Genomic DNA, 13941 nt, shown 5'->3' on the forward strand with positions numbered 1-13941 from the left:
GATCACTTTATTGCTTTGACATAGATCTTTTCGCCCACTCAGTTGTTGATATTTTCTTTGTACTGTAACTTATTTTTAAAGTCTTTAAATGTTCTCTATCCCTCCTGCGGTGAGTTTTGCAGCAGCGGATGATCCTGCAATTAGCTAGCAGCGAGATGTTCCGTTCTTGCCACTGTCAACACGTTTTCCCATTACTCGCACGCTCCGCCACCACGGAACCCATGATGCGGGGTCGTCGGCAGCAGGATGGGAAGATCTTGCCGGCGGGTACAGCCGGAGATTTCAGCCCTTGTTGTAGGATCCTTTCAGTCGGATCCTTTCAGTCAGTCTTTCACAATTCAGATCTCTTTTTAAATATTATCAGTCTCTACAGGTGTAGGGGTGATTCCATAAGGAACAAATATGGCCACCATGTACATTACATACATATCTCACTTTATCCAAAGTATTAAAAAGGATTCAAATCATCCAATCAAGCCTTTTAAAAAAAAAACCTGATCTAGCACAGGGCAGATACGGTGAAACAGTCACTGACATTACTGGGAACGAGGGAAGCCATATCAGACAAAGAACCTGGCAAGGCTACAACAGTGGGAGGCCTGCCACTTTAACATAAAAAAGGAGTTGAAGGTTCTAGCATTGTTCCAAATGAGTTTGGGCCTCGGCCTTGACTCCAGTTACATTTAATTTGTGATGCCAATTATGCCATCAGTATGTGGTTTTGAAATATTAATTAGGGCCATATATGTTAGTTTAAAAAGTATAAGCATGGGGTAAGGTTGCTGAGTTCTGATATTTTAACCCCAACACTCTCCTGCCCATGGTGGATGGATGGGGTGCGCAGAGAGTTTTTAAACATTGGATTTTCATAAGAGGCACATTACCAAATCCACCCAAGCTCATGAGGGATTGGGTGTCCGCCTCCCGCCCCAACTTTACTCAGCCAAGAGCAGATGGGTGGCCATGTTTAACTGGAACCTCCTTTTCATTCTGTAGCAAATAAACCCCAAAAAGAATATTAACGTCCAGCCAAAATTTCTAAAAGTAGGACCATGGCACTTAAAGTTCTTCGGCCGGGCGAGAGACTGCAAATATGCATCACGCATATTCAGTTCTAAAAGTAAGGCACACCCTCCCAAACAGAACACTATTCCCACCACCTCCTTTGCACAATCATATGTTCTCAGAAATAACATGCATGAGCCTATATCCTCACTCCAGCCCAACAGCTTTTTCCTCAAAGTGACACGACACGGAACTTCCACGAACATTCCCCTCAAATGGATTCATAACCTGTTGGGAGAAAATATGATACCTTCTCTCAAGAATCTGTGAGACATAATCCATTCCTCCCAAATCCATTCCTCCACCTCTTACAAGAGAAATAAGCCAACAACAAGAGCAATCTTAACATAACCTCACTTGATCATATTTCTTGAACCAACAAAACCACAGACTGATGAACAAGTTGGTGCAATCCTAGACACAGATATTGTAAGGGAATACTCTCCATTTTCCTGGATAAGTGCAGCTCCAACAACATTCAAGAAGCTCAACACCATCCAGGACAATGCAGTTCGCTGGATTGCTTCACCTTCCACAAACATTCACTTCTTCCACCAGCGTGCACAGTAGCAGCTGTGTGTACCAGCTACAAGATGCACTGCAGGAACTCACCAAGGCTCCTTAGGCAGCACCTTCCAAACCCACGACCAGTACCATCTAGAAAGACCAGGGCAGCAGACACCTGTGAACACCATCACCTGGAGGTTCCCCCCCCCACCCGCGCAAGTCACTCACAACCCCAACTTGGAAATATATCGCTGTTCCTTCACTGTTGCTGCGTCAAAATCCTGAAACTCCCTCCCTGATAGCAGTGTGGGTGTACCTACACTATATGGACTGCAGCGGTTCAAGGCAGCAGCTCACCACCACCTTCAATTAGGGATGGGCAATAAATCCTGGCCTAGCTAGTAATGCCCACATCCCGTAAATGAAGAAAAATTCTCCATAGAAGAAAAACCACACCAAGATATTTCAAAAGGTATCACCACACAAGAACATACAACAGGGTCTCACAAATAGAGTGCAATCAAAATGTACAATTGTTTCAGAATAAAGGTGAAGAAAAGAAACATATTGTTCGATGGTTATAGCGTGTCAGAAAATGCCGAACACTATTTTTTTTCAATTTTCACAAGCTGCACCTTATAAACAGATGTCACATTAAGTTCAATAACTGAGAGAGGGCAGAATGGTTCAAACAGAAAAATCATCACAGGACAGAAAAAACAGATTGAACTCCATGAAATTGCACTGACAGTTCCAAAAACAAACATTCAACACCTTTCAGAAGGCTTTAATTCTTTGCTTGAAACTACATAAGTCACAGCACTTGCAATAAATTTTCAGTTCTGATGAGCTCTGCATTGTAAAATAAACCATTATGGAAAAATATCAATTGGAGTTGTACATTATCCCAAAAACTGCAAACATTTCTTGCAAGGTAATTGGCCAAAATTCTCAACACTTTTATAATATATAAGACAAATAGTGAAGATACAAATGTGCATTAACAATAAGTACTGTATTAAATCAGAGTACAAACTGATTATGTTTCTACAAGATTAAACATTATACAATTAAATTATAAATCATACTAAAATAGTACAAAGCACAATTTTAGTACACCTGGACAAAAACCTGAACTATTAAGAGCAAATAAGTAGAAAATGCAAATCTACTTACACATAAATAGGATATATATATATATATATATATATATATATATATATATATATATATATATATAATACACAAATATGTATTATATGTAAATAAATGTGCATCTTGAGAATGTTAAATCATTTGCATTTCAATGTCAATAATGTTAATGTAATTGTATTTTTCAGATTCAATCTTAATCTTGTTGATGAAGAACAGAACAAAGAAACTGAAGCTAAAAACATCATTTTATATGACACGCTGTTGAGGTCAAGGATCAGAGTTGTTCTCACTGCCAATCGATTTCCAACATTTGGCAGCTTACATCCCATAATCGTTTTGATTTTTCATCATCATGGGCAGCCGGTGAACTAGCCGTAAGTTCAGAATCTCTGGTTGGCAAAAATTGGAAAGGAAGATGTTGAAATTTCCTGTTTATTCGTAACCATTTGCAACAGTTTTATTACAATTCCTCTTCCCCTTTTTGCACCCCAATGGGACATTTGATCCCGGCACTCGGTCAATGGTTGTCTTAAATTGGCAACAAGGGAGCACAAAGTCTGGCTTGGGAGAGAAAGCTCTTGCTTTTATCTTATATCCTTAAAGGAGTTCACATTATTCAACTTGGCCACTCGTCGGGTGGAATTCACCAGCACCCCCACAGCGTATTGGCCCATGATGGAGGTGGTTCACTCAGTGACCACTGGTGGGATAGTCTAAAAGTAGATGCCGATCTATATTCCTTGCCCATGCCGCTGTTGAGGAACCCGCGTTCGGGGTCAACTTTGGAAGGACTGGTGATTTCGCTGCCTTATGTCTGGAACTTCACATTCATTTGCTTGCTGCTCCATGGCACAGTGCAGGGAGGTACCAATGTGAAGTGAAAATAACTATCCTTAACCTTATAGGTTTGTCCTTCAGAACACTTTTTCTCATTTGCAGTTGGTTGTATTCATCTAACTTGAAATACTGTAGCACTGAACTTGATAACTATAATGCTTTGCCTAATGCTAAGAGTACGTGTTGCTTTCTCTTTTCTGAAGTGTGGAAGAATCACATAAAATCAACTGATGAAGTTGAACAACCGATTTGTTGTGGGTGTAAATTGTAATTCAGTTGCAAGACAGCCATAGGGTCTGTAGAGTGCCGTGGTGGGTGGGTTAAAAGGCCTACCTCTGGGGGTTTGTCTCAGTTGATTTGTTAAATATTAGGCCCTTTAGGTTTCACCCCTCACATACCCTCAGCCCCAACCAGAAGACAGAGGGTGGCGGTTGATGCCAAATGTTCAGAATGGAGTTCAGTTACGAGTGGCGTACCACAAGGATCTGTTCTGGGGCCGTTGCTGTTTGTCATTTTTATAAATGACCTAGAGGAGGGCACAGAAGGTTGGGTGAGTAAATTTGCAGACGACACTAAAGTCGGTGGAGTTGTAGACAGTGTGGAAGGATGTTGCAGGTTACAGAGGGACATAGATAAGGTGCAGAGCTGGGCTGAGAGGTGGCAAATGGAGTTTAATGTAGAGAAGTGGGAGGTGATTCACTTTGGAAAGAATAACAGGAATGCGGAATATTTGGCTAATGGTAAAATTCTTGGCAGTGTGGATGAGCAGAGGGATCTCGGTGTCCATGTACATGGATCCCTGAAAGTTGCCACCCAGGTTGATAGGGTTGTGAAGAAGGCCTATGGTGTGTTGGCCTTTATTGGTAGAGGGATTGAGTTCAGGAGCCATGAGGTCATGTTGCAGCTGTACAAAACTCTGGTACGGCCGCATTTGGAGTATTGCGTACAGTTCTGGTCGCCTCATTATAGGAAGGACGTGGAAGCTTTGGAACGGGTGCAGAGGAGATTTACCAGGATCTGTTTTTACTGTTGCCTGGTATGGAGGGAAAATCTTATGAGGAAAGGCTGATGGACTTGAGGTTGTTTTCGTTAGAGAGAAGAAGGTTAAGAGGTGACTTAATAGAGGCATACAAAATGATCAGAGGGTTAGATAGGGTGGACAGTGAGAGGGTTAGATAGGGTGGACAGTGAGAGCCTTCTCCCACGGATGGAGGTGGCTAGCACGAGGGGACATAGCCTTAAATTGAGGGGTAATAGATATAGGACAGACGTCAGAGGTAGGTTTTTTACGCAAAGAGTGGTGAGGCCGTGGAATGCCCTACCTGCAACAGTAGTGAACTCGCCAACATTGAGGGCATTTAAAAGTTTATTGGATAAGCATATGGATGATAATGGCATAGTGTAGGTTAGATGGCCTTTAGTTTTTGACTTCCCATGTCGGTGCAACATCGTGGGCCGAAGGGCCTGTACTGCGCTATGACCCATGTTCTTGCCTACCCCAAGAGCTCCTCTTATAGCCCATCTGCCAACTCATGCCCTCTACTCACCACCATGGCCCCTTACAGCCCCCTATCCACCACCATTTGCCTTTCCACCCCGCACACCAAATCCACCATGGACAGACAGATCTCAGAAGCCATGCATGATTATACAAAATAAGTTTGTAGGCTTCACTATAAAAAAAATATCATTCATGAAAGTCCATTCAATATATTTAGGCTATTGGTGAAAATCCCAGAAATGGTCAAATGGGTGAAATGTCAAAGTCCCGCCCCGATCCAGCATTTCCCGTTTTTGTGGGGAAGGGGTACTGGAATCAGGCTGGGGTTTGTGCCTGCACTGCCAGCTGCCTACACTGAACTATGATTTTTGAACTCTAGCTATGAATCCTGGAGGGTGTACAGCAAACCAGACAAGCGGATGTTAGAACTTGGTGGATTTTTTAGATAATTAGGTTACCCCTTTACAGGGTGCTCTGGGACACCTTTAGGTGAAGTAAGGCACCCTTTGCGATTGCTAAGGCATCCTTTGAATTTTATTTTATCATTAAACATGATTATACACTTTCTACACACAAACTATTTGGAACCATCAAATTATCCAGCAAGTGTCAAAGGATTCTGAGTGAGTTGACATTAAGGGGTTAAGGGCAGACGGAAATGGGTGGGGCAGTATGATGTGGCACAAGTTGGCAAAAAGGGTAAGAGTTGGCATAGGTTGGCATGGATGGGTCATCAGGAGTGTATTCAGGAGTAGGGAAACTTGAGGATTGAAGAGGTTTTTTGTTTTATTATTTTATCAACACTATCTAAACACAGTGGTGGAGCACAGAGGGAGATAGATAGAGAAATACAGCACAGAACAGGCCCTTCGGCCCACAATGTTGTGCCGAACTTTTGTCCTAGGTTAATCATAGAATTTTGGACACTAAGGGCAATTTATCATGACCAATCTACCCAACCTGCACATCTTTGGACTGTGGGAGGAAACCGGAGTACCCGGAGGAAACCCACGCACACACGGGGAGGATGTGCAGACTCTACACAGACAATGACCCAAGTCGAAATCGAACTTGGGACCCTGGAGCTGTGAAGCAATTGTGCTATCCACAATGCTACCGTGCTGCCCTTAAGAAGAAATTAATCTACACTCCATTATTGTACCCTAATCCATGTACCTATCCAATAGTCGCTTGAAGGTCCCTAACGTTTCCGACTCAACTACTTCCACAGGCAGTGCATTCCATGCCCCCACTACTCTCTGGGTAAAGAACCTACCTCTGACATCCCCCCTATATCTTCCACCATTTATCTTAAATTTATGTCCCCTTGTAATGGTTTGTTCCACCCGGGGAAAAAGTCTCTGACTGTCTACTCTATCTATTCCCCTGATCATCTTATAAACCTCTATCAAGTCGCCCCTCATCCTTCTCCGTTCTAATGAGAAAAGGCCTAGCACCCTCAACCTTTCCTCGTAAGACCTACTCTCCATTCCAGGCAACATCCTGGTAAATCTCCTTTGCACCTTTTCCAAAGCTTCCACATCCTTCCTAAAATGAGGTGACCAGAACTGCACACAGTACTCCAAATGTGGCCTGACCAAGGTTTTGTACAGCTGCATCATCACCTCACGGCTCTTAAATTCAATCCCTCTGCTAATGAACGCTAGCACACCATAGGCCTTCTTCACAGCTCTATCCACTTGAGTGGCAACTTTCAAAGATCTATGAACATAGACCCCAAGATCTCTCTGCTCCTCTACATTGCCAAGAACCCTACCGTTAACCCTGTATTCCGCATTCATATTTGTCCTTCCAAAATGGACAACCTCACACTTGTCAGGGTTAAACTCCATCTGCCACTTCTCAGCCCAGCTCTGCATCCTATCTATGTCTCTTTGAAGCCGACAACAGCCCTCCTCACTATCCACAACTCCACCAATCTTCGTATCATCTGCAAATTAACTGACCCACCCTTCAACTCCCTCATCCAAGTCGTTAATGAAAATCACAAACAGCAGAGGACCCAGAACTGATCCCTGCGATACGCCACTGGTAACTGGGCTCCAGGCTGAATATCGGTTAGCCAGTTCGTTATCCAACTGGCCAAATTTCCCACTATCCCATGCCTCCTTACTTTCTGCATAAGCCTACCATGGGGAACCTTATCAAATGCCTTACTAAAATCCATGTACACTACATCAACTGCTTTACCTTCATCCACATGCTTGGTCATCTCCTCAAAGAAGTCAATAAGACTTGTAAGGCAAGACCTACCCCTCACAAATCCGTGCTGACTATCCCTAATCAAGCAGTGTCTTTCCAGATGCTCAGAAATCCTATCCCTCAGTACCCTTTCCATTACTTTGCCTATCACCGAAGTAAGACTAACTGGCCTGTAGTTCCCAGGGTTATCCCTATTCCCTTTTTTGAACAGGGGTACAACATTCGCCACTCTCCAATCCTCTGGTACCACCCCTGTTGACAGTGAGGACGAAAAGATCATTGCCAACGGCTCTGCAATTTTATTTCTTGCTTCCCTTAGAATCCTTGGATATATCCTGTCAGACCCGGGGGACTCGTCTATCCTCAAGTTTTTCACAGCGCCCAACACATCTTCCTTCCTAACAAGTATCTCCTCGAGCTTACCAGTCTGTTTCACACTGTCCTCTCCAACAATATGGCCCCTCTTGTTTGTAAATACTGAAGAAAAATACTTGTTCAAGACCTCTCCTATCTCTTCAGACTCAATACACAATCTCCCGCTACTGTCCTTGATCGGACCTACCCTCGCTCTAGTCATTCTCATATTTCTCACATATGTGTAAAAGGCCTTGGGGTTTTCCTTGATCCTCCCCGCCAAAGATTTTTCATGTCCTCTCTTAGCTCTCCTAAACCCTTTCTTCAGTTCTCTCCTGGCTATCTTGTATCCCTCCAGCGCCCTGTCTGAACCTTGTTTCCTCAGCCTTACACAAGTCTCCTTCTTCCTCTTAACAAGACATTCAACCTCTCTTGTCAACCATGGTTCCCTCACTCGACCATCTCTTCCCTGCCTGACAGGGACATTCATATCAAAAACACGCAGTACCTGTTCCTTGAACAAGTTGCACATTTCACTTATGTCCTTCCCTGACAGCCTATGTTCCCAAATTCTGCACTTCAATTCTTGTCTGACAGCATTGTATTTACCCTTCCCCCAATTGTAAACCTTGCCCTGTTGCACGCACCTATCCCTCTCCATTACTAAAGTGAAAGTCACAGAATTGTGGTCACTACCTCCAAAATGCTCCCCCACTAACAAATCTATCACTTGCCCTGGTTCATTACCAAGTACCAAATCCAATATGGCCTCCCCTCTGGTCGGACAATCTACATACTGTGTTAGAAAAGCTTCCTGGACACACTGCACAAACACTACCCCATCAAAACTATTTGATCTAAAGAGTTTCCACTCAATGTTTGGGAAGTTGAAGTCACCCATGACTACTACTCTGTGACTTCTACATCTTTCCAAAATCTGTTTCCCAATCTGTTCCTCCACATCTCTGCTGCTATTGGGGGGCCTATAGAAAACTCCCAACAAGGTGACTGCTCCTTTCCTATTTCTGACCCCACCCCCCCCCCCCTCTTTTACCATCCTCCCTAATCTTGTTGAAACATCTATAAGCAGGGACCTCCAACAACCATTTCTGCCCCTCTTCTATCCAAGTTTCCGTGATGGCCACCACATCATAGTCCCAAGTACCAATCCATGCCTTAAGTTCACCCACCTTATTCCTGATGCTTCTTGCATTGAAGTGTACACACTTCAACCCATCTCCTTGCCTGCAAGTCCTCTCCTTTGTCAGTGTTACCTTCCCCACTGCATCACTACGTGCTTTGGCGTCCTGAATATCGGCTTCCCTAGTTGCTGGACTACAGATCCGGTTCCCATTCCCCTGCCAAATTAGTTTAAACCCTCCCGAAGGCTACTAGAAAACCTCCCCCCCAGGATATTGGTGCCCCTCTGGTTCAGATGCAACCTGTCCTGCTTGTACAGGTCCCACCTTCCCCAGAATGCACTCCAATTATCCAAATACCTGAAGCCCTCCCTCCTACACCATTCCTGCAGCCACATGTTCAACTGCACTCTCTCCCTATTCCTAGCCTCGCTATCACGTGGCACCGGCAACAAACCAGAGATGACAACTCTGTCTGTCCTGGCCTTTAACTTCCAGCCTAACTCCCTAAACTGGTTTATTACCTCCACACCCCTTTTCCTACCTACGTCGTTGGTACCAATGTGCACCACGACTTCTGGCTGCTCACCCTCCCCCTTCAGGATCCTGAAGGCACGATCCGAGACATCCCTGGCCCTGGCACCGGGGGGGGGGGGGGGGGGGGGCAACATACCTTCCGGGAGTCTCGCTCGCGCCCACAGAATCTCCTATCTATTCCCCTAACCATTGAATCTCCTATTACTATTGCTTTTCTACGCTCCCCCCTTCCCTTCTGAGCCCCAGAGCCAGACTCAGTGCCAGAGACCTGGCCTCTAGGGCCTTCTCCTGGTAGGTCATCCCCCCCAACAGCATCCAAAACCGCATACTTGTTTTGAAGGGGAACGGCCACGAGGGATCCCTGCACTGTCTGCCTGTTAGTTTTCTTTTCCCTGACTGTAACCCAGCTACTCTTGTCCAGTACCTTGGGTGTGGCTACCTCTCTGTAACTCTTCTCGATAACCCCCTCTATCTCCCGGATGATCCGAAGTTCATCCAGCTTCAGCTCCAGTTCCCTAACACGGTCTCTGAGGAGCTGGAGTTGGGTGCACTTCCCACAGGTATAGTCAGCGGGGACACCAGTGGTATCCCTCGCCACCCACATCCTACAGGAAGAGCATGCAGCTGCCCTAGCCTCCATCCCCTCTTACTTTACAGAGTATAGCTGCCCTGCAGACCAACTGGACCTCCGCCCTCTGACTCTGCTTCCAGTCAGCTGTACTCTAAACTCCTGGCTCCCTTCACGCTCTTTGATAAATATAGGAAATGAAATGTAAGGAGCACCTTACTCCCTCCTCACCTAACTCCCTCAGTCACCAAACTCTCACTGTAGTACTCAAATGCAACCAGTTCAGCATTCCGTCAGTCACCAAACTCTCACTGTAGCACTCAAATGCAAAAAGTTCAACACTCCAGTGCAAACAAAGTCTGTACTGTAACTAGCTCAGATTTATAGTGTGACTCTAGCCTCTGAAAAGTGGCCTAATCCAATTAACTAATTAACAAGCTCCAGCTGCAAGTACCTACAAGTAGAACCTTGTTTAAAGCCGATTCAAAATTCACCTTCTTATAGACCAAACAGCAACTTTTAAGTTAATTAACTAAATAAAAGAAATACTAAACTTTAAATAAAAATGAACCCTTATACTCCCTCAGTCACCAAACTCTCACTGTAGCACTCAAATGCAACAGGTTCAGCAATCCAGTGCAAATGGAGGCAGGCCCATGCCTGCCTCCATTTGGCATCCTCCACATGGACTCCTGGCGTAACCCAACCATAACTCTGATCTATGGGCGGCCATTTAAAAGCTCAAGTTTGCTGAGTCAGGAAATCACACAACTACGCAGATCCGACCAGGGAAAAATATGGGCCGTATATCCCTTCAGGTACTTGATCCCTTATGAAAGGATTTATATTCATAATGTTTAGAGACAACAAATCCTTTAATAGCTTCTTCAAACTATCAATCAAACTGTGAACTTACAGCTGTGATAACGATAGGTTGTGGGCATCAGTCAAGTGGTAAAAATACTATTATGAAAACACTTGGGTCAAATATCTACCGAAACGGCCAGTAGATTTCTTTCAACTCAGGCACAATGCTGGTAGCTTTTTCAAATTTTAAAACACAGGCTGCTTAAATAACGTCACAGCTCGACCATTCTACGGATCGTATCTGCCCCTCACAAGCATTTTTCTCAATTCAAAAAATTAATGTGTTCCACACTGTGGATTAATTCCCTCACTCCAGTGAAAATGGGATTTGTTTGAGCTCAGCACCCAACAGTCTCCTCAAACAGTCTACTGAGTTTGGGTTTCCATGATATGTGAGTCAATGCTCCCTTACCCCTATTGGCAGAAAGCTGGCATCTATCAGCAATGGGCAGGATATACACCATTCATACAGCACCCATCTGGGCTTAAGTCCTCTTCACACATCATTCCAAACCTTCCTGATCGGGATAGTCACCAAAATGCATTTAAAGTCAAAAAATTAAAATGCTGTAAAATGTTTGTGTGTGCATTTGGCATCAATGTGAGAGCTACTCCTTATGAAGTTTACATTTAATAATAATAATCTTTATTGTCACAAGTAGTCTTACATTAACACCGCAGTGAAGTTACTGTGAAAAGCCCCTAGTCACCACATTCCGGCATCTGTTCGGGTACACAGAGAAAAAATTCAGAATGTCCAAATTACCTAACAGGACGTCTTTCGGGATTTGTGGGGAGGAAACCGGAGCACCTGGAGAAAACCGATGCAGACACAGGGGGAACGTGCAGAGTCCACACAGGCAGTGATCCAAGCGGGAATCAAACCTGGGACCCTGGTGAAGCAACAGTGTGATACTGTGCTTTCACCTGGTACCATGTTGTCCATAAATGAGTCACAGAAGTATATGGCTTAAAGGTATTTTCTTAGCAACACAGAGAGAATGGAATACATGTTGAATACCATGCATTTAAATACAACACAAGTTTCATTCTACTTTTACCTGAAATATTGCCCAGTTTCCTCCTCCAGTCCATCAGCCACGGCACAATAAATTGAAGTTTCTGCACCAGTCGATGGAGATTTGGTAAAAGGTCTCAGCATTGCCAGCCCAAACCGAGCAGCAGGGTTCAAATGTCTCGCGAGGTTAGTCCGAACTACGCCAGGATGCAAAGAAAAGACAAGTACACCTGTCCCTATTAGAGATAGGGAAATAAGAACAGACAAAATAGCCAATCACTGTTATACACCACTGAGCGCACTTATAACGTTGTTTCAAATATACACTTCTATTTTCCTTGCAGATTTCTCGGGAATTATTTTTAAAATTGTATGTCGGCATGGAGTTGCATCACGTCACAACATAGAGAAAACAATGGCACACAGCCTTACCAGTCTGTGTCAGTTCCACACAAGCCTCTTCATCTAAACCTCGCAGCATATCCCATTCCTTTCTGGGCTTTTTCATGTTGAGCGTCTCCTTAAAGATGTCTATTCTATTTGCCTCAACAACAGTACACCTTCTGACAGTGCATTACTTATTGTTAACACTGTTTGGATAACAATCTTCCTTCCCAATCCTAATAGGATTTATCTGTAAGTATCGTATATTTATAGAAGAACCATAGAATTATTACAGTGCACAAGGAGGCCATTTGGCCCACTGAGTCTGTACCGACCCTCTGAAAGAGCACCCTACCCAGGTCCACTCCACCGCCCTATCCCTATAACCCACCTAATCTGCACATTCTTGGTCACTAAGGGGCGATTTAGCATGGTCAATCCACTTAACCTTTGGACTTATGATCCCTAGTTTCTACATCCATTCTAGTGAACAGCTATTATCATTTTTTTTTTAAATGCAATCTATTCAGTCTTTCCCGCTAATTATAACCTCTCAGTTCTGGTATCACCCTTGTAAATCTGTATTACAGCTTTGCCAATAGTTCTATATCATTTTCATGCTCTAGAGACTCTGCACATGCCAAGTGTGGTCTAACTAAACTTCTACACAGGTTTAGCATTACATCACTACATTTCAATTCTATCCTTCTAGAAATAAACCCTAATGTTTGGTTTGCCTTTAAAAAAAATTAACATATGCCAACATTCATTATTTGTGTAACTGTGCCCCTGGATAGTCTTGTTCCTCTTTCCGACAAATGCATTTTATGTCGGCAAGGGACGAGGGTAGACGTGATTCAAACAAGAAGGATATCTGCACCCAATACAGCCATTTCGACTTTGTGTTGAGTTCAAACAGACTCCATTTTGGCTGTTCCAAGGGAGGCACAATTATCCTCTTCAAAACTGTTGCCAACACTTACATCCTTAAGAGGCCTACCATCAACTCTTTACTGCCACATCATGTACTGCTGCACACTGTTTCTTTAATGATTCTCACACATCAACTCCAATTCCAAAAGTTTTGATATTTGTCAGCAAAAAGGATGATGCGATAAAATTGGAAAACAGACTATATATAGTGGTCCTTCCTTAACTTCAAACTCCAGCAACTCTTTTTTTAAAAGAGCTACTCTACCCCATTTTCGACCGAGTTGCAACTATTCAATATTTAACAGCTGCTTTTGGCCTTCAGATTTTTGCCTCCTCTTCATATCCACCACTTCATTCCACCATATCCACCAGTTCATTCCACCCCCCCTCAGTGAGTTCCTAGGTTTCTGCTGTCAAACTCCACGAATATAAAAACAAAAAATGCTGGGAAAACGCAGCTAGCCTAGCAGCATCTGTGCAGAGAAACAGAGCTAACGTTTAGAGTTTGATGACTTCGGAGGAAGAAGTCATGCGGACTCGAAACATCAACCCAGTTTCTCGCTCCACAGATGCTGCCAGACCGGCTGAGTTTATCCAGCATTTTCTGTCATAATTTCAGATTTCCAGCATCCGCAGTATTTTGCTTTTATTATTGTACACTCTCAACTCATGACTCCAGCTGACATTTGGGGCGGCAATTGGTTGTGCCGCTTGCATCTTTTGCTTCAGAGCTTTAGCTAGCATGTCCTTGCATACAAACTGTCCTCCGTAACTTCTTGTCTGTCTGTCTCTCTCTTTGCCCAAACTATGAAGTTTTAACTCGGGCATCAGAGCATCTTTCATACATTAGTTT

At 43.8% G+C, this 13941-nt stretch overlaps 1 protein-coding gene across 2 annotated transcripts in view; it reads right to left on the reverse strand.

The window, feature by feature from the left end:
- Positions 1-2954: 2954 nt before the first annotated feature.
- LOC119966314 (retinol dehydrogenase 12-like) overlaps positions 2955-13941 on the reverse strand; it is a 41368-nt gene continuing 30381 nt past the window's right edge. Inside the window, exons 6-7 of one of the 2 annotated variants that reach the window (XM_038797792.1) lie at positions 11815-11968; positions 2955-3116 (exon numbers count right to left, since the gene is read on the reverse strand). In XM_038797792.1, the coding sequence (XP_038653720.1) occupies positions 3014-3116; positions 11815-11968 (257 nt within the window). In that variant the 3' untranslated portion in view covers positions 2955-3013. Of the gene's footprint in view, positions 3117-11814; positions 12008-13941 lie in introns of both variants that reach the window. The other variant, XM_038797791.1, reaches the window with a different exon arrangement.

The sequence above is a fragment of the Scyliorhinus canicula genome, chromosome 5 (assembly GCF_902713615.1).
Source record: "Scyliorhinus canicula chromosome 5, sScyCan1.1, whole genome shotgun sequence".
Lineage (NCBI taxonomy): Eukaryota > Metazoa > Chordata > Chondrichthyes > Carcharhiniformes > Scyliorhinidae > Scyliorhinus > Scyliorhinus canicula.